The following is a 25,413-nucleotide window of genomic DNA, read 5'->3' as shown; positions in this document are numbered from 1 at the left end:
ATGGTTAATTATTCTCAGTGTAAAAATATACGCCTTATTTCCAGTCTGAATTTGTCTAGCTTCAACTTCTAACCATTGCATTGTGTTAGACCTTTCTCTGCTACACTGAAGAGCCCATTATTAAATATGTATTCCCTATATAGGTACATATAAGCTGTAATTAAGTCACCCCTTAACCTTCTCTTTTTTAAGCTAAATAAATTGAGCTTTTGAGTCTATCGCTAAAGGATTAGAAAACACGCCTTATAATCATTCTCCTGGCTCTTCTCTGACCCCCTCTCCAATTTAACAACATCCTTTTTGAATTGCGGGCACCAGAACTGGACACTGTATTCCAGCAGTGGTTGCGCCAGTGCCAAATACAGAGGTAAAATAACCCCCCCTTAACTCCTACGTGAGATTCCCCTATTTATGCATCCCAGGATCACATTAGCTCTCTTGGCCACAGCATCACACTGGAAGCTCATTTTCAGCTTATTAGCCGCTACAACCCCCAAATCTTTTTCAGAGTCACCGCTTCCCAGGTCAGAGTCTCCCATCGCGCAAGTATGGCCCTTATTCCTTGTACCTAGATGTATATGTTCACATTTAGCCGTACTAAAACACATCGTTTGCTTGCACCCTGTTTATCAAGCAACCCAGATTGCTCTGAATCCATGGCCTTTCTTCATTATTTACCACTCCCCCAATTTGTGTGTCATATGCAAATGTTATCAGTGATGACTTTATGTTTTCTTTCAGGTCATTGATAAAAATGTTAAATAGCACAGGGCCAAGAACCGATCCCTACGGGACCCACTGGAAACAGACCTGTTCGATGAGGATTCCCCATTTTACAGTTACATTTTGAGACCTATCAGTTAGCCAGTTTTTAATCCATTTAATGTGCGCCATGTTAATTTTAGATCATTCTAGTTTTTTTAAATTAAAATGTCACATGGTACCAAGTCAAAAGCCTTAGCCAAGTCTACATATTTATGTCAATACCTTTATCAACCAAACTTGTAATCTCATTAAAAAAAAATCAAGTTAGTTAGACAGGATCTATTTTCCATAACCCCCTGATGATTTGCATTAATTACATTAACCCCCTTTAGTTCATTATTAATTCATTTATAAAAGTTCCTTCTTGGAAAAGGTCTCTCGAAGCACTCTATGGGCAGCACAACGATCGTGAGACCAAACTGAGCTGCCAATACAAACAAGGATCCTTCACACAGTACCATGGATGTGAGGATCTTCTTAGCACTACAATAGTGGTTAAATCAGAAAGATTATTCCCCCCCTCCCCACCTAGACACCTGCCAGGCACAACAAAAGAGATCTTTCTTTGATGTCTCATCCGAAAGAATGACACTTCCCACACAACACAGTACTTCCCACAACACAGTACTGCGGCCAGTCTAGTTGCTGAGATTCCATACAGCTAGCCTGCAGAGTGTGATCAGCCCCATGCATTAGCCAGGAATGTGGACTGGTGCTGCTCCAGTAGGAGCATCACTAAGGGTGATGAATGTACCCTGCAGATTACAGTGTTAAATAATAGCAGAGGGAGGGAGGGAGGGAGGGAGGGAGGGAGGGAAGAAAGAAAGAAAGAAAGAAAGAAAGAAAGAAAGAAAGAAAGAAAGAAAGAAAGAAAGAAAGAAAGAAAGAAAGAAAGAAAGAAAGAAAGAAAGAAAGAAAGAAAGAAAGAAAGAAAGAAAGAAAGAAAGAAAGAAAGAAAGAAAGAAAGAAAGAAAGAAAGAAAGAAAGAATCAACGCAGCAGAGAGATACAGGAACAATAGAAAGCAAACAGGGATAGGGAACTCAACACGGGCTGTTCAAGAAAACAGTCGCCGTACAAATTAAACCTGCAGTGAAGCAAAGGCCATCATTACTGATTAAGTCCTTGGGCATCAAACTGTTTCAGATATTTTATGGAGAGAGAGAGAGCAACTTTAAGAGAGACTCCGCTACTGGAAAGACCACCAACCAGGATAAATGGGATCTCATCAAAAACAACTGGAAACCACTGGCCTGCACTCTACTCCCAGATGTCCGGACACTTTCGCATCGAGCAAAGCTCACGCTCAAACATGCAGCTCTTCACAGCAGCTTTCTCTGGGATTCAGATCTGTCTCTTTGTGAAATCAAGCTGAGCTGTCAAGCCACAAAGAAAGGGCTTGGGGGCCGCTCGAGTGTGCAGGGGCCTGAGTCTGCCCATGTTAAATAGTGTTCCACAACACAAGAGCCACCAGAAGATGAATGAGTGCCCTCCAACTGCGTAGTCTCAATACTGATGCACAGAAGTTTACCAGGGCCGGGTTCGAGAGGAAATCTGAGTCTATACAAGATAGCCAGAGATGGATGCGCCAGTCATATGACTTGAGCACTCCCAATCTGAGAGACGTCCTGGCCAAAGGCCAGCCTGTTTGCCTGATGAGGCTGTCCAGCTAAAAAGGTCACAAATTCAGCCAGCACTAAGAACTGCCTTGGAAATTATGCTATTGGGAGTCACAAGATGGTGCTATTATAGACATCATGAATTCCGGTCAACTGAAGGGACAGGCAGCGTAACACAGGTGACCCAGGGAGAGCTGTAAGAAGCTGATCTTCATTTCTTGGGCTTGGGTTACAAAAGGTTGCACTCTTGTCTCATGGCAATGGTCAGCATCCATTGATTCCAGGGGCTACTTTTACCTCCTTGTGAAAAATCAAAATGTAAATAAGAGATCATCCCACCCTCCACCAAAAAAAAAAAAAAAAAATCAAAGTAATGCAACCAATTAAATAAATAGAGGCACCTCGGATGGAGATAATGGATACCTCTCAATCAGCTACCATCTCTGAATCTCAGGGGCTTTGCCGACATGGCACTTGTTCTCAAAACCGTTCCTTTTCTGCAGTGACCTCTTCAACTGAGAATACAATGTGCCACCTGGAGCAGGTGTGTGCTAGTCCTGTTTTTCCATTGTCAATAACTGGGTAGGCTCATGTCCCTTCTGTCAGCCCCCTTCTGGAGGTCCTCAAGAAACAGAGAGCCTGGTACAGCCTCAGGTTCATTTAGGTGTCTTTTGTGCCTCCAGTATGATTGAAACTGGGTGGGTATGATGTATGACCTAGTGCAGAGGGTATCGCGGTGACCTAAGAAGCATGCCAGCCACTCAGTTTGGAATCTAGCATTCTCCCCAAATTGCAGTAGAGATGGGGGGGTAGCATTTCAGTGTTCATGTCAGAATATATCTTCTGGTCCGTTTCTACCTGGAGGAATCTCTGCCTGATAACAATTTCATGAAATTGCCTTAATTAAAAAGCAATAGGTAGCATGGCTCAAGACCAATCTGGACAGAGAGTTTTCTTGTGTTCTAGTCCATGTCCTGGGAGCACAGGCCAGCAATTGGGCAGTAGGGTTACCAACTTTCTAATTGCAGAAAACTGACACCCTACCCCCGTGCCCTGCCCCTTCCCTGAGGCCCTGCCCTTGCCCCACCCCCTCTCCGAGGCCCCACCCCCACTCACTCTCTCTCCCCCACCCTCACTCACTTTCATTGGGCTGGGGCGGGGGGTTGGAATGGGGTGAGAGTCTCCAGCTGGGGTTGTGGGCTCCAGGGTGGGGCCAGAAATGAAGGGTTAGGATGCGGGAGGGGGCTCTGGGCTGGGGGTGCAGGCTCTGGGGTGCAGGAAGGGGCTCCAGGCTGAAGCAGAGGGGTTCAGAGTGTGGGAGTGGGCTCAGGGCTGGGGCAGAGGGTTGGGGTGTGGGCTCCAGGAGGGGGCTCAGGGCTGAGGTTGGGGTGCAGGAGGGAGTACAGGCTCTGGGAGAAAGTTTGGGTACAAGAAGGGGCTCAGGGCTGGGATTGGGGTGTGGGAGGGAGTGCAGGCTCTGGGAGGGAGTTTGAGTGCAGGAAGGGGTTCCAACCTTGGGAGGGGGTTGGGGTGCAGGAGGGGGTTCGGGCTCCAGCCAGGCGGCGCTTACCTCAGGCGCCTCCCGATCCACAGCGCCGCACGGATAAGGCGGGCTCCCTGTCTGACCTGGCTCCGCGTGGCTCCCGGAAGCAGATGGCATGTCCGGCTCCTAGGCGCAGGGACAGCCAGGTAGCTCTGCACAGTGCACGCTGTCTGAGCCCACAGGCGCCACCCCTGCAGCTCCTATTGTCCACGGTTCCCAGCCAATGGGAGCTGTGGAGCCAGTGCTCAGGGTGTGGGCAGCGCACGGAGTTTCGTTGATCGCCCCTGCGCCTAGGGGCCGCAGGGACATGCCGGCTGCTTCCGGGAGCCAGGGCATGCATGGAGCCTGCCTTAGCCCTGATGCACCGCCGACCGGACTTTTAATGGCCTGGTCAGCGGTGCTAACCTTTTCAACCAGGCGTTCCAGTCGAAAATCGGATGCCTGGCAATCCTATTGGGCAGTTACATCCCAGAGAGGCAGCTCCCAACTGAGACCTTAAGTGTCAGTAACCTCAAACTATTTCAGTGCCAAGACTTCTGACATTTTTAAATGTAGTGTTGTAGTGGTGTGGGTCCCCGGACATTAGAGACACAAGGTGGGTGAGGTAATATTGGACCAACTTCTGTTGGTGAGAGAGACAAGCTTTTGAGCTTACACAGAGACCTTCAGGTCTCTTCAGTCTTTAGTGACATGAAGAAGAGCTCTGTGTAAGCTCAAAACCTTGTCTCTCTCACCAACCGAAGTTGGTCCAATAAAAGGCATTACCTCACCCACCTTGTCTCATTTTTAAATTTATGCATTTTTAATTTAAGCTTTTCTCTTGCCAATCATTCCATTGCTATTCTTCACTGTCCTCAAATAAAGCAGCCAGAACAATTCAGGCTAATAGTCTTCAGGCTATTAGAAAAATTACTTAAGACAGAAAACCATCCAGCCAAGTTAGAATGTCACAAAACTGAACACCAAAAAACCAAAAACAAAAAAACTCTGGGTTTATAGTTGCTAGAATTTTCATAGATAAACATCAATTTTATACCATTTTTCTTTTCAGTGAATATGCCTACTTAATTAGTAGCTTTACAAGTATGTAGATAGGATGTTGATCCAATAACATGATTGATTATTTGTTAGCAGTGTAGCTTCATTCACATTTTAAAAAGAATGGGCAAGAATTTGGCAAGTTTTTTTAAAACTGTATTTAAAGGTTAACATGCACTCGTAAGAGGAATGGAGCACCAAAAAAAAAAAAAAGGTAGGTCTGGGAAATTTTAAAACCTCAGCAGAAGTTTGGTCACAAGAATGTAAAATATAAAATGTCCCACATAAGGCAGTCGTTGAAATAAGACCAAACAAACACCAAACCACATAAATGAAAATTGAGTAAGACTGACCAGTGGCCAAATGAAAACGGAGAACCAAGAGCATTAACAGCAAGGTGAAAAATTAAAATTCCCAACGAATACTATCATCGGTGAAGCTCAGTATTTGATGGATGCTTTTTGAAGAGGGTGGAACTATATTCTGCCTACATTACCATCAAGACATTTCTTTACTAAGTTTGAGATTATCTCAAACCCTGTTCTGTAGCTGTTGGTAACAAAGTGGCGATAAATAATTCCATTCACTTTGTTGGCTAATTTAAGGCTGCAGATGGCCAGGCAGCACAATAGATTACTAGAATTGTCAAGCAGGTAGGACAAAGGCCTGGAAGTCAAGAAGCCTTAGGCAAGTCACGACCTCTGTGCTGAGGTTTCTGATCTGTGAAGTGGGGATATTGGACATCACACCTCTGTAAAGGTCACGGAGACCTGTGGATGAAGAGTACCTTATGAGAGCTCAAATTTGTAAGGTGCTCTGAAGTCAATGGGAATTAAGAACTCTGAGCACCTTGCAAGATCTGGCTCCCAGCATCAAGTACTTTTATCATCCCTGCATTAGCCCATAATCTCTGGGAACCTACCAGGATGAAATCCAATCCTGGCACAGGTCTCACGTGACAATGAGTTTGGTGGCCTTATCTTAGTCCCTCATTGGCTCTGGTGCACATCAAAAAGCCCCACCGCAGGTCAGAGCACTTGGGGTTCTTGGAGAGCCAGAGTAGTGGTATTTCAGGTCAGTAATGCCAGGTGCCTCAATAAAACTGTATGAGGAAGCTTGCACAGCTAAATGCCACACAGAGCAAAGCTACAGACATAGGGTGGGGTACTGATTTCAGTTATACCAGTATAAATCAGGAGCAACTCCTTTAACTTCAATGAGTTACTTCCAATTTATTCTGGGTTAACTAAGATCAGAATCCAGCCCCATACGGCCCAATCCTACATGTTTTGCTTAGCCCAGATACCCATTAACTGAATCAGAAGTGCAAGGCCCAGTCCGCAGTTTGAATATACAACACGAGATGTTAAGGGCTTTTACCTCACTAAGTTGGCACAAGGTCCTGGCCACCGGCAGCTCTGATAAACCCTCTGGATCACGGTCTCCGAGCCATTCTGCACTTGACAGGAGACTGTCCGTGTAACTGTGTAGTGACACCAGTGCCTGCAAAGAAAAAGGACACTTTAAATCCCAGTAGTGCAGCAAGCTTAGTAGCATACATCAGTCTACTGCTAGCTATGTTTACCCAAATATTTGCAATCCTCAAAACGTCGTCTCAAGGAGATCTTCTGCGCCAGCTAATCAAAGAAATTAGAGAGAGAAGAAACCTAATACACCATCTTGTCTGTTCCCCAGAGGCCAGAATTTCCTACAGTGCATTATCTGGTCTCCTTTCAGACATCATAAGTGATGAGACTCAGGACGGTCTTTCCAATAGTCTCCCAAAGATTCAGCCTAAATTTTACTTGCCTTAATTTCATCCCATTACTTCTGGCATTATTCCCCCTGACTCCCTTCCACTCTGAACAATTCCTTACACTTCGGGTGTTTAACATTTTCAGATAATTGTGGGTTTACTATTAATAACTTTCTGCAAGGTGCTGTACAGACACTGTTGCTGACCCCAAAGAGTGTACAATCTAAAGAGGCAAGACAAAGGTAGCATGATACCACTTTAAAGATGGGAAACTGAGGCACAGAGAGATTAAGTCATATAGAAAGCCTGTGGCATAGCCAGGAATTGAAACCGGGGCTCCCAAGTCCCAGTCTAGTGGTTTGATAAGAGCATCCTTCCTGTCTTCTAGATAATTGCTTTTAATCTTAGTGAATATAATTGTTATTCAAATAATCCCCACTCAAAGAAAAAAAAAACTCATTAAGGGGTGTTTAGATCCAACCAGGCAGCCTCCCTTTTGCAAACACAATCTACACTCACCAAACCTGTGCCCACATTTTTGCTCTTGTATCTGAACAGAGGCAGCGGATGAGTCCTGGCGTTCCTACCTGTCCGGAGTGCAAAAATCAGGGAGAGCAGTGGGAGGCATCCAAATTGAGCCTAAAGGTAACCTTCATGCTCAAAATACAGGAGGGAGCTTTGCAGGCACAAGACGCCCACAAAAGGATCCTGGGCCTCAGTATTTAAGGTAGCAGGTGCCCTTCAGAAAATATATTGTTCACGGCCATCAGCTTTTGAGGAACAAGAAGGATGGTGCCTTCGGATGTTTTACCCTGGGGGGGTTGCAGTGTTGTCACTACACCAACATAGTTGTACTGATGCAAACACTTAAAGTAGATGTGCTCCGCTGATGTAAAGCGAGACTTCTCCCAGCATGGCTTACCCAGGTTTCAAACCCTAGTGCAAGATCAGCACCTGTACAACTACACCAAAGCAAAGACACCCAGTGTAGCCAATCCTTCATTCTGTGGGTACGGCAAGGGTCCCCAACCCCATTTGCTTGAATTGCCCTACCCCTGTGCACATAGGTGCACTCCCTCCTCCAACCTACTCTTCCCTGTTCCCATTCTCTGGCCATTCTCTCTCGCCTGCCTTTCCTTTGTCCTTTTCAGCTTCTGTTCTTTCCCCCCCTTCTCTGCTTTCTAATTTATTTCCTTTTGTTGATTCTCCTGCCATCTCCCCAGGAGGCTCCATGATCTTCAAAGCGAGGGGGAGACTCGCACCTGTAGCTCCACAGGGCTGGGATGAATGCATTCGAACAGCTACGTCAAGTGCTGTGGGATCAGAGCAGAGAATCAGTCGTCTGACCCCACAGCTACAAACCGGGCTGGCAGCTGCTGCGGGAACAGGGAAGGAAGGGAGCGGCTTTCAAATACCTGCCATTGCTTCACCTGCAGCCATGGGAGCCCATTAACAGCAGCGATCCAAAACCCACGCAGCTTTTCTGGTCGATGTTGCTCCCATTGACTCTGGACTAGCATGCCACCCCCTCTTAGGGTGACCAGATGTCCTGATTTTATAGGGACAGTCCTGATATTCGGGGCTTTGTCTCATATAGGCACCTATTACCCCCCCTTCATCCCTGTCCCAATTTTTCCACACTTGCTATCTGGTCACCCTCCCCGCACCTCAAGGGAACCCACTGTGACATTTCACTCCATATTCTTTATGAAAATATGCTTATGATATGAATATGACATAACTGAGATGTACTTTATGCAAGATGGTTCATGTAAGAGATCATTGGAAAGGTTATGATTTACTGAATGTGATTATCCTATGTGTATGCCTGTATCATTTCTGTATCTGAAGTTAAGAATATAGACTATGTATTTGTATTTCAGCTATGCTACTTTGGGTGTCACCCCCAACCAGCTCATTAGCAAAGACAATGGACTGTGAAAGAGCTTAATCTTCCTGTGGACGCTCCAGACAGCCTACAAGTAATGGCTCCTACAGCCCTGCAGAAACATGGGTCTCTTTATTAACTACAAAAGGTGAATTTTAAGAGTCTAAACTTATTTCTTGTTTATAGTATAACCCCATTTGTGCAATTCATAATTGGGGGGGAGGGTAAGAGGCTGTGCATACCTTCCTCCACATTGAGGGAGGAGGCAGATTTCATAATATACCGTTGGGTCTGCAGCACTCCAAGGGAGGTGGACACCTGAATGCTGGGGCAAGTCTCTTAAGCTGAGGCTTCCCAGCACTGATCTCAGTATCTGTGTCGATCTGCAGCTGGGTGTGGCCCTGCCTGCATGTGTGCTGGAGGAGGCTTAATAGCCTGGCTCAGCAAGACAGGTAAAAAGGGTGCCCTGGCTGGCAGAACAGGCGAGCTCAGTGATATCCCAACACATCAGGTGGCACCTTAAGGGGTCCAACCCATCACACCCCCGTGTTACAGTCACATCCCCAAGTATTTCCCAGGCCTGTAAGTGATGTGCAGGAATTGGAGAGCCATTTCTCTCAGAGGTTTATTAATATTCTGCAGTATTTTTCAGGCCTATTTTTATCGCTTGACTCAGATGGGTATTAATGTGACCTCGTGCCATTGGGCCCTCTCTCTAGAGGCTGGAAAACGGTTGACGCTGCAGGACTCCACTGTGGGAAAAGGCCTAGAGTGGTTTCGCTGCTCCAGCTGTCACTTTGGGGGATTCTTGCCAGGCAACCTTGGGAAGAGGAATCAGGAGAAGCTAAGTAGGAAACTATGTTAAAGATTTAAATGAAGAGATAATACTTGTTTGCATTGCCATATGCTATACAATCCCACATCACAGGATGAAGATTTGATGGCAATAAAACATTATCAGTGCTGTGTCATTTATTCATATGCCATATCTCATTAAGGAGCAACTCAGCTTTGACCACATTGGGCTGTAATGTTTAAAGATACAAAGCATGTAGCTTACAAAGATGATGTTCCAAATGAATTCCAGTGAATGTCTGGGGATAATAGACATCCTGTTTCGTACAAATACATAATACTAATATCTGGGCTCTGGATCCAAACTCCATAATATCCAAATGTCATTGCTACCCTCTGAATCATGCTTTAAGTCAGGGAATTGAGCTGCAAGATGGAAAAATGTTAGTGAAAGCTCAAATCATCCTCTGAAGATATTTGATCCTTTAATGGGCTGTAAACAGCTTCCATGAGTTAAGATTAAGGAGAAAGAGAGGGAGAATGTAACAAAGATGGGGTGGGGAGAGGACTGGAGAAAGGAGTTGGTTTCAGATTGGACTAGAAAATACACATTATACTGTGGTTAGCTCCATTTCAGCTCTCAGCCTTAATGGGAGGATTTGCTTAAGGACTGCAGGATAGGGCTCTCTGTTCTGGGGCATTATCATCACATGTACAGCAAAGCACCAAGAGTTTCCATTTGAGTGCAAGAAAGGTATGGCTGTATAGTGCTTCCCCAATGTACATGTTTAGCACAGCACTTGCAGTTAATCGTACAATCCCCACACACAGCTGTCCAAACCACTATATGCACACACACTTCATGTCATGCAAAGCAAGTGCCAAGCGTGCAAAATATAAGGAGGGAACGAAAGAAGAAAAAATATATATTTCCCCCAAATCATCAGGCACCATAAAAGGCTTCTCATTAATATGCAACAAGGAAAAATTATTCCTAGCCCTGGGAGAAAGGAGACATTGAACGACGCAGCAATCTGCAACAGATGAATGGACACTACTGACAAATGGAACAAACCAAAACACACTATGTAGCCTTATCCTGGGCAGATCTTACTTATCACATACCTCCCATAGCTCAGGGTTTCTCCTTAGACTTTGACCACACTTTTCTAGTTTGCCCTTCCAATAAAGGCTCATTGAATGGACTACTCCCCATTATAGGCAATATCCCTATAGTTATAAACTGCAGACGTATGCCCCCAGCCTGTTCCCTCAGAACTTTCTTCTATTGATTTCAATGGGCGCAGAAGAACAGATTGGAAGAGAAAAATGCTTCTGTTACGCTGCGGAGATGTTTAACTGAAACTACAGTGAGTTTGATTCTCCCCACACTGCTTTTATGCTACTATAACTCTGACTTCAGTGGACTTACTCCTGTTTCACTCTCGGAGAAACAAATCCAACTCCCTTTGTTTCTCTTTTTCACTTGCCTGGACAAAGTGTTTCTCTGTAGCACACCAGACAAGCTCATGACTTCATGGACACTGAAAGCCAATATATCAGATGACAGCATGGGATCTTGCTATTCCAGAGGGCACAACATGGGTGGAGAAAAAAACGCAGGCTCTGGAAATGGATGCATAACATGCTAGAGAGGAGGTGGTACTAGGCCACCTTGGTGCAAAAAGCAACAGCAGCCATTTGGATCGGTCATTTAAAAAGAGATTAAAGACCAACCAATATTGCTTTCTGCCTTTGGCTAGTTTATAGCCAGACCCAAACGCTGCATTTTGGGCCCCTCTAATGAAGATCGTCCCCTTACTTTAGGAACTAAAATATTTAGCACAGCTAGGTGGCAATGGGTGGATTGCCACCATCAAACGCTACTAGATGCGTCTTGTGAAGTAAAGCTGTTTTCTATGGGCCAGGTCTTTAAGAATACAGTGGAGAGCCCTAGTCTGTATTCAGGGCACTTCTTGTGGAAGAATCAAAAATGGCTGCAATTAAAGTGCGTTTCCCACACATGCACGCGCACACACACACACACACACACACACACACACGCACGGGAGAGAGAATAGTGTGTGTGCGCGCGCTTGCTTTTGGGGGGAGATTTTCATGCATGAATGGCAGCTTGGTACTTACCCAGGTCAATGGGAATTTGGCTTTGAATCATCACTGGTGCCCATGAAAACCTGGGCAAGGGTGTTTGTTCCCCTTTAGTGACCGGCCCACATAAAGGGAGAGTAACCTGACACTGCTTACAGCTGATCGGCTTAGTCATTGAACTCCAGTGATAAAGGCCTGTGCTTTCATGGGAATTGGAATGGGATCACTTGCATTAACTTACCGCAAAGTGGATTGGTGCCTGGAAGAGCTTTTCAATTAAGAATTATTTTCCCATTAAGCAAGTTGATCTATGTGGGTTCCAGGGCCGGCTCCAGCTGTTTTGCTGCCCCAAGCGGCGAAGAAAAAAACAAAACAAAACCATAAACCCGATTGGCGGCACTTCGGCGGCAGCTCTACCCCCACCGCTTCATCCTTCATTCCCAATCTTCCTCTTCCACGGCACTTCGGAGGCAGCTCAAAGAGGAAGAGAGGAACTGAGGGACCCGCCGCAGAAGACCTGGATGTGCCGCCCCTTTTCATTGGCCACCCCAAGCACCTGCTTCCTTTGCTGGTGCCTGGAGCCGGTCCTGGTGGGCTCAAGCGTATCAGTTAAAAAGAGAAAATGTTTATCCCCGAGTATTCTACCGTGGACTAGAAGAAGAGAGTCACGATAAAATGACAAGAACCCATCTAGATCACTGTCGGGCCTACCAGGATGATAACATCTAGAATTTAGGGGCCATGTGCTAAAGCCACAATCTCAGTAGGAACAGTCCCCAGAGTGTGAGCAGGCATTGCAGTGCCTCAGACTAAAAGTGATGAAAGACCCCCGTCTTTGCTTACACACAGACGATAAATGAAACTTTACATTATAGACAGATGCTAGTAAGAAAGGTCTAGGAGTATTACTGGCACAGGTCCAGGATGACAGAGAACGTGTTATTGCTTATGCAAGGAGGAGACTCCAGCCAAGTAAATGTAATGACCCAAATTACAGCTCCTTAAACGTTGGAGCTGCTAGATCTTAAATGTGTCCATCGTCTAGATGTTTAGCAAATGCCTTACAGAATTTACACTCCACTGAATAGTTTAGAGAAGTGGCTCTCCAGCTTTTCCATTCTGCACGCCACTTCACGAGAAATACTCTCCACCCACCCCAATTTAATTCTTGAAAAATGTTCCATTCTGCAGACCACCAGGAAGGCTTCCATGGACCGTTGGGGAACTGCAGACTGTAGTTTGTTAGCCATTGAATTAGAAAACTCAAGCTTGGAGCTGTAGAGTAATGTTGTCAGCTAGGATTGAGAAACAACATAGAGACGCCATTAGACATCCTAGGAGATGTACAAAAAAAACAACCATAAGCACGGTGACATCTTAAAAAGATGTAACATTTATTTGGGCATAAACTTTTGTGGGGAAAAAACCCACTTCTTCAGATGCATGGAGTGAAAATTACAGATACAGGCATAGATATACTAGCACATGAAGAGAAAGGAGTTACCTTACAAGTGGAGAACCAGTGTTGACAAGGCCAATTCAGTCAGGGTGGATGTGATCCACTTCCAATAATGATGAGGAGGTGTCAATACCAAGAGGGGAAAGTTGCTTTTGTAGTGAGCCAGCCACTCCCAGTCCCTATTCAAGCTCAAATCAATGGTGTCAAGTTTGCAAATGAGTTGTAGCTCTGCGGTTGCTCTTTGAAGTCTGTTTTTGAAGTTTTTTTGTTGAAGGATGGCTACTTTTAAATCTGTTATTGAATGTCCAGGGAGATTGAAGTGTTCCCCTACTCTCCTATAAGTGTGCCAGTATCTATGCCAGTATCTAATTTTCACTCCATGCATTTGAAGAAGTGGATTTTTTACCCACGAAAGCTTATGGCCCAAATAAATCCGTTAGTCTTTAAGGTGCCACCGGACTCCTCGTTGTTTTTGTGGATACAGACTAACACGGCTACCCCTCTGATACTTAGGAGATTTACGGTGTAGAGTGGGAAGATGAGGGAGGGCTACAAACGTGTTAGCTCGGACATTCCAGGATGTCAAGTGGTAGCGAACTCAACTCTGTTCAAGCCTGTTTGGGCAGAGACCTGCTAGGAGGTTCTCAGCAACTGCTACTATGACAGTGTTAACAGGCTGGAGGCTTTTGCCTAACACGCCCTGTTAGCAGATGTCCAGAAAGGGTTAAATGGATTATATTGTCTCACTGAGGCAGATGACTCATTACCCCACCTGGACATAAGGGAGATGACAGAGAGGCTGACTGACTATCTAGGGTGTGGGCTGAGCAGTCCTGAGGGAGGAACTCAAAGAGCAGCCAACCCTGGACAGAAGGCTTGAGCTGCACTTCATTATTGTCAATTTCTGTATTAATAAAGCCAGACACTAGGCAGGGGGTAAGCTTTTGACCTTGGCATAGAGCAGGTTGGGAAAGCCATCTCTTTAGAACCCCCATTTGGATGAAAATAAACTCAAGCAAGAGTCTCTAGGGTCATATTTCTTCCTAAAATTTCTGCACAGCCGGCAATCCTGCAATAAGAGAGAACAGAAGGGACAACAGAGGGAGGGGAAATCAGAGGTAACACAAGTGCAGCTGTCTAAAACATTCTAACCTCCAAAAGAGGCCATATACCCAGCTCTCAACAGCAAATTAACGACTAGTTTAATTGTGTTGGCTTGGAGTAACCAAAAAGCTATTTCACTGGGGGAAAGGGAGTGAAGACAGATAGGAGAGAGACAAATGAACAATACAAAAAAAAAAAAAAAAAAAAGCAAGGAGGTTTGCAAATATACAGTTTTTTAAACCCACTGCCCTAGAATAAATATTTGCAAATACTTAACTTTTTCCATTTTAAGCACAACTAAAGACTGTATGGCTAAAGCAAACAAGAAGTCCTGTCCACAGCAGCAAATGTAGATTGGTTTAGTCTATGAAACAATACGAGCTCAGCCTCTGAGCTTAATCCAGCCTCAGGTTTTAGTCAAAAGGCTACAGCTTAGAAATGAAAGCAGTTACATTCTTACTTAGTCCCCCTTTTCGCTGGGGGACCATGCTTCAATTTCAGAATTGAAAACTGAAATAGTACCATGTCCCTTTAAAAAAAATAAAAGAAAAAAAGACTACAGTATGCAGTATTCAGGACCTTCTGTCTCATGTACTCAGCAAACTGGATAATGTAGACACAAGCTCCGTGCCAAGTTCACACTAGTCCAATGCACTGCACTTTCAAACAGTCCTAGAAGCTAGGCCATTTACCTTGGTGCAGAGCCAACTGAAAGGAGATATCATGGCTTCTGTGCCACCCACCCAGAAGCAGCACATACATGGCACATGCAGTACAAGAAGTCAGTCACTAGTGATCAGTCCACTAGACTGAACTGGGCTGAGACAGAGGAAAGCAGCAAACTATCTTGGAATTGTAGCTGTTCTAAAAGGGTGGTTTTTACCAACACCTGTCTCATGAATTTGGACAAAAGTTGATTGCACCCTACTGAGACTCTGCTACAAAGTTGGTGTTTCTATTGCTTGTAGTTTGCCCTATAGCTTTTAGCTGTGTAAACAACTGCACTGAATTATCTTTTTGTTTTCATAAGGATAACAGACTGTATGTTATACTTAGCATAGATCAACATTTAGGGCGCAGAAAACAGTAGGAGTGTTTTGAGAAGTAGAGCGATTTTCCTCATAACATTTTTCACTGGCGCGATCAATTTCCCTGCAATACTGGAAAGGAATTTCAATAAAAATCAAAGGTCGCTGACTTTTAGTGAGAAAAAGATGCTGATTGACTCAACGAAAGTAAACCATGCCCTATTCTCTTTGTAAATAGCACAGTGTCCTACTTGCCTTGCCAGAACAGCAATCCATACATTGCACTGCAAAGCCTACAGTTGGAAGGAGTCAGTTATTTATATATCCCCGAGACTGGCAGCAGAAGCTGCTCCTGTGCATGCCAAGAAATCTCTGACCTGAAGGCTGCCAGGCACCTAGAATTTCTCTTCACACATAGCCACACACTATTCCCCTCTTATTCACAGACATACACTTTCTCCCTACCCTCCATCATTAGGCCGTGCCTGTATTGCTGTCTTGAATACTGTGACCTGACTGAAAAGAGTTCAACGTGTTCCACTAGCGAGAATGGTTCTAAGCGGGATAGAGATGAGCTTGATCCCCTCTTTAAACAATTCACAAGACAGAGCTGAACTTTCCCCCGCGTTGAGAGGTGTCTAGATCCAGGGTTACAGTTCAGCTGTTTCAAGGAAAGTTCAGAACTGGGTGCCAATTTGTCCAAAGTTCAGGGATGCTCAGATCTGGGGGGTTGTTTAGGTCCATCTCTAGCATGTAGATATGTACCTGGCCCTTACCACCACTGTCACGCTATCTGGAGTGGCTCGCGACTGTGAATGCCTGCCTCCAGGCAGACTGTCAAAACAGGGCAGACATCCCAAACTGGTGGTATGTTCTATAATGTGGTGTGTTCACCAACCCAGTAAGAAATGTGAACTCCTGAAACACTAATAACAGTCTTACCATGGAGTCAGTCCCCTCAGGCTCCAGTTTATCTGGATACCCAGGCAAGCTGGACTTGGCAATAAATGGCCACTTCCACACACACAAAAAAAAAAAAAAAAAAAAATCACAAAATATTCAGGTTGTTCCCAGTCCCAAGAGACCAATAACTTTTGTACCTTAGATCTCACAAAGACAATACCTGTAGCCAATTCTGCAATAAAAACTAATTAAAGCTTTATTAACTAAGAAAAAGCAGTCTTATTTACAGGTTAAAGCAAGCAAGCATATAAACACAAAGGAGCGTCAATCTAAATCCTAAGAGTGATAGAGCTGTAGTGATCTGTCAATTCAAAATGTCTTTGAGGGCAAACTCAGGGATATCCCTGGGGGATGTTTCGCTTTAGTTTAGAGCAGGGGTCCCCGATGCGGTGCCCACGGGTGCCATGGCGCCCACTGGAGCATCCACATGTGCCCACCTACTGGGCGCCGGACAAGCAGCCGCCGAAATGCCGCCGTGAAGCGGCAACGGCAAGAAGTGCTACCGCCGCGGTGACGCCTCTTGATGACGGTGCTTCACGGTGGCATTTCGGCGGCTGCTTGTCCAGCGGCCACGGTCCTCGGCGGGTAGTCATCCGGCGCCCACCCCATGGAAAAGTTTGGGGACCACTGGTTTAGAGTCTCTGGCTCAGAGAGTTCTAACAGCAAAGAGATGATCATTTTTCCTTACGAGGCATTTTTATATGTTCTTCCCTCAGAAATAAAGCTGATAGCAAGTTTCCATGCAGGTCCCTCCTTCATGGGGTCAGGGGAGGAATGCACTTAAAGGCTTTGATCCTTGATCTCGCACAATGGCTCGTTTGCATTTAACGAACAGGATTTAACATCTTCTTGTTAGAGACCATCATTTGCATTCCACAAGGCTTGTTCCCCCGGTTTCGTGAGTTACCTAGTCACAGAGGTTTACAAGGCAAATGCTTGCTCTCGGTTTAGAACATTGGGTATTGTTGAGTGAGAACAATACATGCAGCCTCCCACAAGCATTTTATGAAACACTAAACACATTCTTATCAACTTAAGGTCTAATATCTATTTTGATAATGCTAAGACACAGGTAAGCAAGACTGGTTTCCAGCTACACATTGATTGAGCCCGGGGCCTTGGTCTGCCTGCATCACAACCTCAACATCCCAGCACCTCACACTCATTAATGGATTGTATCTTCACTCCTGTGAGGAAGGAGACAGGGTCACCATTTTTACAGATGAGACACTGAAGCACGGAGTAAATTAAGGGATTTGCCCAAGGTCACACAGGAAGTACATGGCTGAGTGAAGGCACTGAACCCAGATCACCGCAGTCCCAGTGGCCTACCCGCTAGTTTATACTTCCTAACCTTCATAAAGACTTGCAACATGCTGTCCTGTTTGTAATGACATACGAAGCTCACATAGCTCTATGCCTAGAAATTACAGTGATGGGTGCATTGGAAAGCCAGAAAGGCAAAACAACCAGTTCCGTCCTTGGGGGTACTGGAACCATGAAACTGTTCTACAGAAAGCAAAGGTGAAAAAACTAATCTTTAAGCATTAGCATTTGAGGTGGGCAAGGGAGGCCAAAACTGATCAAGGGAGAGAATAGCTATTATTTATACTCAGAAGAAAAGAGGTTATGCCTAGAAAAAGGCTGTTACGATCATGGATATCAGCTCTGGAGGAAGGAAAAGCGGCAGAAGATCTTCAGAGCAGTCAATTGCTGCCCAGGCACCGCGAGAGCGGTAGGAAACCTTTGGAAGATGAGCAGCATTATTTATCCAGGTAAAGGAATGGAGCCATCTGGAGAGGAAAGGAGTGAGGGATTTCAACTCTCTCTCTCTGTTTTGTCAATCAGAGAATTAAGAACATTTGGCACAGGCCTGACAACACCTGGTGTGTTGTCAGAACGGCCATTACTCCTAGAGGAATCCTCTACTTTAGCAGTGAAAATTAACTCACTCTCCACCCTGGCTGTACTCTTCAGCTGCTCCTGAGGCCAAGTGTTCTTAACTGTGATTTGCTGGGTTTGTAATGTGGCAGCTGATTTTCCTACGCCATTACTCCCAGGGTTGAACTTATTAACATTCATAAGAAATTACACAAAGTTGAACCTTATTCCCCTGCAATAAATGAAATTACCTAGTTAAGGGAAAAAAACGTTATAGTAATTAAGAGCCTAGAAACAGCACAATCTTTAGCAGTGAGAACAGAATGAGCCCCTGGGTAATAAAAACCATGTTAAGAAGAATGGATCTAATCTCCCTTAATCACAAGTTTTGGTATTAACACCACCAGCAACATTTGGACTGTGGCCAGTGGTGGATTAATAATTTTGCCGCCCCTAGGCCGGGAAATAATTGCCGCCCTGGCCCCGCCCCCGACTCCGCCCTTTCCCCGCCCCCATTCCAACCCCCTCCCCAAAGTCCCCGCCCCAACTCCGCCCCCTCCCTTCCCCTATTGGATCCCTTCCCCAAATCCCCGCCACCGCCTCTTCCCCCAGCGTGCGGCGTTCCCCCTCCTCCCCCTCCCTCCCTGCCCCGCGAAACAGGTGTTTCGCGGCGCAAGCGCTGGGAGGGGAGAGAAACAGGACGTGTCGGCGCGCTTGCAGAGGAGGCGGAGGTGAGCTGGAGCAGGGGTGCGGGGCGCGGAGGGGAGCTTCCGCCCCTGCAAATTTGCCGGCCTAGGCAATAATACGGCGCTGACTGTGGCATCTACAGTCTTATTTCATCCCACCAGAACATATCTGCTCGGAGGACAGAAGTTTCTGTATAGAAACACAGCAGTAGAGAGAACTTCATGATTGTGTTAAAATGGTGTAAATTAAGTATTTGATGCAGGTTTTGACCAATTATGTTCCAAATTCCTTCTGTAGATTAACTAGCTAAACAAAAAGTGGGCCAGGATCTGGTAACAGTCTCCACAATAGCTTTATTCTGCAGCTGCTCCTGCTCCATGTGACCTGGATATAGAATGTTCTCCACAGCACAAGCCCCATGTACCAGGCACTAAGGAACACAGACTGAATGCTCGGAAAACAAATCAGAGAGGCAGAGGGAGTGGCAGGCGTTCCTCAATAAGTAAGTAGGATCCATTCTATGGATAAAATAGAACTGCTCTCCTGTAAAGGCAGAAGACAGCTTATCTTTGGTTCAATAGGCTCTGGATGTTCTAATAAGCAAGAGTAGCACATAAGTAGCTCAGACGTATCCACAGGAAGCCTCAATTTATAGGCAGAGCTGGTCACATCTATTATTAGGGTTGCCTTACACTTCCCTGCTTGTACCATTGCCAAGCTAACCATTTAGGGTGAAGTTTTCCATGCTGGATGTCTCTCTCCCTCAGGCAGAGCTCTTTTTGGAAAATTTCAGCCAAAACAGTTCAGGGAACGGTTACGGGAACAAGGCCAAGGACAAACACATTGTATTGCCCATGTTAACAGAGTCGGACAACCTTTTCGTTGAGAAGCTCTAGCACCTCCGTGCCTTGGGATTGGGACTTGAACTTCGGCAGGTGGGTGGCTTTAGTTTCAGAGCTATCGCTTGAGCCTTCCCTGTGAAAGTCTGCCCAAATTTGGTCAAGTTATAAGCCTTGGGAAAAGCTGCTGTTTGCACATGCTCAGCAGAGACATGCTTAGCTTTGCAGCGCTTTCCTGAAGATTCCACCTGCACTGAGCAGGTTCGAGCTCAGGGCTGCAGGGGCATGAGCAGGACTTTCCCTGCAATTTCATCTCCCAGCTGCACCAGGCCTTATTGCATCCAGGTCTGGGCACCAGAACTTAGAGCAGGGAGCTTGCCTCTCCTGTGCTCTCAACGCCCCGTCTATTAGGTCAACGCATCATGGAGGACAACATTGCTTGAATTGACTGCCCAAGAGACAAGAGCCAGACCTAGGGGAGGAGACTGGGAGCCAGGATGGAAAAAGGGGAGACTGAGATTTGAGGATAAACCAGAGGGAAGCCTGGGACTGGAGGGCAGACAGATCTGATGAGGAGCTGGGTTGTGGGGATGGGAGAAACTGGGATTGGCTGGGCAAGGAGACTGGGATGAGAAGCCTGGGAGCAGAGACTGGATGGGCTAGGTGAAATGAATGGGACTGGGATAAAGAGCAAGGGGTGAGAAAGAGACAGGATTGGAACTTTGCCCAACACTCCCATCCAGAGCCTGGAATGGAACCCAAGATTCCCAAGTCTCACCATTCCTGTGATGTCAGTAAATATCTGTGAAACCCACTGGCAAAGTGTCTCATCCTCTTTCAGTGCTGGTCCACATAGAGGATGCCAACCTACTACTGCTATCATGTGCTCTGTTCGCTCAAGTGGCAGTGGTCTGTGGGGTGCATCTGAAGGGTTCGACCCTGCTAATAAGCCATGTAGGTGTCAATATGATGCCACTTGTTGGCATTTCTATTTTCAGTTTGCTTTTTTAAAAGCCCTAGAAAATTATACACACAAAATATGTGAAAGGACCTTAAGGTTGCAAAAGTCAAGCACTCAAAAGTTAAGAAATGCCAGAATTAAAGGTTGTGTGAGCACTGGGACAGAGCAGTGAATGAGGCAGGGGTTCTGTGTGGGGGGAAAAAATAGTATGTGATCATGTAATTAAAAAGACGATCATAATGCATACACACAAAAGGGCAGAATTAAGGTTGCACAGGCAACCTTAATCTGGCATTTCCTAAATTTTCAGTGCTTGATTTTGCAATCTTAACAACATTCTTTTTAAGGCAGCTTTGTGTGTGGGGTATTAGATATAGGACATGAGGGGGGATGAGTTTGTCTGGCAGAGCCAGAAGGGTCTTGTTATTTATCTATAGGATGTCTGATTCCCCTCATCTTGCCAGTGACATGTTATGACTGAATCAAAGCCTATCAATTGTCTGCCTGAACCAGGTCCATCATCATGAAAATGAAGGGAGCTATTCCATGGCTTTAAGTTCTCAACAGCTGACAGTGGCTTTCATTTCTTTGAGAGTCCTCTTCCTGAAGACTTATTGTTATAAGCATTCCAGTACTTTGCAGCAATATGGGAGAGTTGTAATCAATGAGGGGACAGTGGTTTCCGGCATTCACTTTGGGGGCAGAGGGAAGGGAAGAAAACACAAAAATATCCATGGAATTCAACTTTGCTGAAGTTGACTGACTGGTTGGAATTTGGCATTTGATATCCATGCAGTATGGAAATCGCGCACAATTACAACCAAGTATGTCATTTTTGCAAACCTGATAGCTCTCCATTTAAAAAGAAAGAAAAACCTGAGCCTAAACATTTTTGCACAGTTGGATACTCACTTGCAGACTAGCCTCCTGTCTTCATATTTCCAGTACATTCACAGGACTGGTTTGTTCGTTCATAGAATTTTCCCTTTTCATTTCAAGGTCAGATTTTCTAGAGAGACACCGGTTAAAGCTGCAGGGCTGGAACTGGAGGGCAAAACACCATTTAAGTATTTGTTTAAAATATACTTTTGTTTCTGAAGAACACAATCAACACTTGCCTCTGAACTTGGCTGTTTGTTCCTGCTCTAGAATCCATGATCGAGAACTGTTGAAACTAAATGCAAAGAGCCCAATTCTCTCTCACACCAGTTTTATACCAGGGTAGCTATTGATTTCAGTGGACTTACTCTGGACTTAACATGAGAGCAACTGAGATCAGAATCAGGCTATATAAATTTAAACAGTACTGTGCAGTATTTGATATTATCAATAGAAATATCTTGGTCTCCAACCTATAAATACACCTCCTGCGATAAAGCACTAACAAGACTAAGCAAAGCAATCTCTTTGACCTCTGAAAATAGGAATTGCTAATCAGTTACCTATGCACACAATCCTCGGAGTATAAACATCCTAAAATGGAATTTAATTAGATTCTGGTAAAATATCCTCCCTCAGATCAGGATCTGGCACCTGGTAGTCTACAACACATGGTTTGCATTTGTATGCCTTAATAGATAGTCATTAAGGATACAGGGCCTATTCCTGCAGCCTCTTTCCTCACACAAGTAGCCCCACAGGTTAACATGTAGCACTGAGACTCCGGTTCTGCCTTCTGATGCAAGGCTTATGCCTCTGTTGATGCCAATGGAGATCATGTTCAGTGGTGGAACTTTGCCCTGGAAGGGGGCTGTACTGTTTCATGTAATATATTTTGCCTGCATATGCAGAAAAATTATCCTGAATACTACCCTTAAACTCAGAGGCAGCTATGAGGTGCTCCGGGCTTTTTTTTTTATTATTATTATTATTAAATAAAACAACCCACTAAAATCAGGTCACATATTTAAGCGCCTAAATATGGCCCTAGGAACCAAACTTTAGGCCCCCATTTTAAAATCTTGGCTATTGCATTTAGCACAACCCTCTTGAAAGGTTACACTGGAGAGTCCTGCCACAGAGCTTCTCTTATCAGCAAGACACAAAACTATTGGACTCGTCCCCATTTCTTAGCAGAGGTTTAAAACTGCAGAGCTCTGTTGTGAGGTTGATGCCATTCCCTGTACAAGATGCACTACAGCATACACAATCCTATTCACGAAGTACCTCTGAATAATCAAAACTAGACTACAATAGCGAAAGAAACAAAAGTAAAATCATTGCTTTCCCCAAGCTCATGGGCAAGTAAACAAACTGACCCAATGAACAAAATTCAGTCATTTTACATTGGGACTCCCCAGTTGTTTGGTCTTATAAGAAGTAGCACCTCACTAGTTTCTACTCGTTAGAGCCATTTATATATACAGCAGTATTTCAGCTTCGAAAGCTGTGGCTCCAAGAATAGAAATCCCAAGGAGAGAATATCGCATCTACTTTAAAGAATACACAAGGGTTGTTCTTGGTGTTAATGTAAAACACTGAGCAGTGTTTTTACAGATTCATACTGTGGACAAAGACGACACTGGCCACAGTAGTAACCTCTAGTCCCCATGCAACATCATTAAAGGGCATTTTGCTACGCAAAACCCATTGCAAGACTTCGTTTGTGAGGTTTCCTCCTCCACATTGAGTCCTCAGGGCTTGGGGTGAAGAATCTTTATTCTCGGCATACAGTGACCTACTTGAGATGACCCGATCATTCGAAAAGCCTGATTTCCAAATATGACAAATGTTCCCACCACTGCTAACACCATCAGAAACAATGTTAACCACACAGTAATTCAGTGCCTTTTCTGTGCTTTGGCAGAATAGTCTGGTAATACCTTGTATGTCACCAGGATCTTTAAGTGTTCCAAAGTACGTATGAAATATGTAGGGAAGTATTTTAATTGTTGCCTTTTGATCAAATACAAGTGGTACAGAGAACCCTGCTGCCTTCTAACCAGCACTTAATACACTGGTGTTTTTCATAGCACCAGCCAAATGATACATCTCATCCACCCTGCATTCACATACACACCTGCCTTCTTCAAGGAGCTAATTATCCCACCAGATGGCAGACATTTAGAGGCACTGTCTACTGAAAGCTCTGGGCTGTTGCACCACAGCTAGAAAATTAAACACTGAAAATAAAGTCCATCTCCATTCTCGAGACGGATTCCATCCACTTTAGCGTGTGCTGATTAATGAACAAGTGATCTTTCACCTTTTTATGTAGTGACTTACCCAGCAGCATTTAGCATGGCAATTAGAGTCCAATTAGCCCTCAGTCTGAGGTCCAGAAAAGCCCTGGCTAAAGATGGCTGCTGCTGAAAGAAATGCAGCACCTGTTCCGTGTGTAGTTTTAGAGAACTTACGAGAGTCACCTAATATTGTTACCCAATAAATAAGGCTAGATGCAAAATGAAGGGGAAAATGCATCACTGAGCTACATATAGGAGCCAAGTGTGTGTGTTTGTTTTAAGGGCATGTCTCTCGGGTTCAAAATAAAGGCAGCAAGACTTAGGCAAGATCCATTGTCTATTTCATTTGGACCATGACATTAAGTTAAGCTGCTGCAATAGAGATGAACTCTACATTAAGTTTAACACCACATTGATTTGCCAAATCCTGAATGTATTTTCAGAAGCTTGGTGAAACCAGTTACTGGTTAGTTTCCATGTCAAAGTGAGTCCATGTGTACAATCCAGTTCTCCTAAACAGAGTGGAATTAACAAAGACAAATGGCTTTAAATCCCATTTATTCTACCATTCCTGATGATCAGCCTCTTAAAACATTGCCACCCTAGTTGAGCACTCAGTACAGTGTTTGGTTTGTATCGGGTGGCATAACAGTCCAAGATGGAGGTGGGGCCACATCTTACCAAAGAGAAATTGAGCAACATGAGTGTTGATCTGTGTAGAATTCACACTCACTTTTACATATAGCCAGAAAGGGGAGGTAGACCCCCAGCTCTTTCTTCTGCTAAAAGCAGAGAGAGTAAATCCTCTTCCTGGCTTGAGTAAGCAATGCTCCCCTACAGCTCCTCGTCCTCACTTGGGCCAGGGAGAGCTTCCTGACTGTTTCAGTCTACTTTAAAACCACATCAATATGCAATGCTTGTACGATAGCCACCATTTTGGCGAATTCCAGGGACTGAACCAGGGACCTCCAGAACTAAAACCATGAGTCTCCATAGCTTGAGTTAGGGATCCAGGCTTGGTAGGTAAAAGCTGTAACAGAGACCCATAACCCTCTGTGGGTCAGGCACTGAAGGATGGGGACAGACGGACAGACATGCACACACACAAAAAAGGGGGTTACATTTGCCATTAAGCCCAAATGCTACCCCAAGCCGCAGATTGGGGAATTCCTCAGGGACCAAGGGAGGGAGGAATTCTCCTTCCAGGTTGCAGAGCAGTGTATTGTTCCATGGTGCCTCTCAAGCCTCAAGTCTACAGCACCTGTGTCCACCCATGCCACCACATAGGGTGAATGGCCAGTCAAACCACAGAGTGCCAGATCCACCTTCTCCACCCCCACATCCCTGGTTTCTGAAGTGCCCAGGGAGCAGGCACCCATTGCATGGGCTAGCCAAATCCCTCACTGGTCCAATCAGGGCAGACAAATATACCATGTGACCAATGTGTCTAATCAGACCAGCTGGAATTTTAGTTTGTGAATATCAAAAGCTCATGTCAAAGAGTCACGTCAAAACAGTTCAACAACAGTGAACAGCAAACAAGTCTATTGACACAGAGATCTGCTCCTGGACAATTCACAATCAGAAAAATGCTGCATTCGACAAATACTTTGTTTGCTACACATAGTTCACCCGGCTCTAGTTACAATGTATCATAAGGTCTTGATTATAGGAGGAGGCTGAGCACATGTTCAAAAACAAGACATGACCTAGAGTGCAATCCTTGCAATGAGTCAAGCGAAGAGGGAAAATTATGAATCTCCAGCAAGGATGTATTGTAAATTCAAATGAATATTC

At 44.9% G+C, this 25,413-nt stretch overlaps 1 protein-coding gene across 1 annotated transcript in view; it reads right to left on the bottom strand.

The window, feature by feature from the left end:
* Window positions 1–25,413, bottom strand: part of COL26A1 (collagen type XXVI alpha 1 chain) — a 209,243-nt gene that overhangs the window by 170,329 nt on the left and 13,501 nt on the right. The window contains exon 2 of the mRNA XM_065418468.1: window positions 6,345–6,467. Within this exon, the coding sequence (XP_065274540.1) occupies window positions 6,345–6,467 (123 nt within the window). The remainder of the gene's footprint in view (window positions 1–6,344; window positions 6,468–25,413) is intronic.

Source organism: Emys orbicularis, chromosome 17 (genome assembly GCF_028017835.1).
Source record: "Emys orbicularis isolate rEmyOrb1 chromosome 17, rEmyOrb1.hap1, whole genome shotgun sequence".
Taxonomy (NCBI): domain Eukaryota; kingdom Metazoa; phylum Chordata; order Testudines; family Emydidae; genus Emys; species Emys orbicularis.
This window is presented reverse-complemented; position numbering and strand designations above follow the sequence as displayed.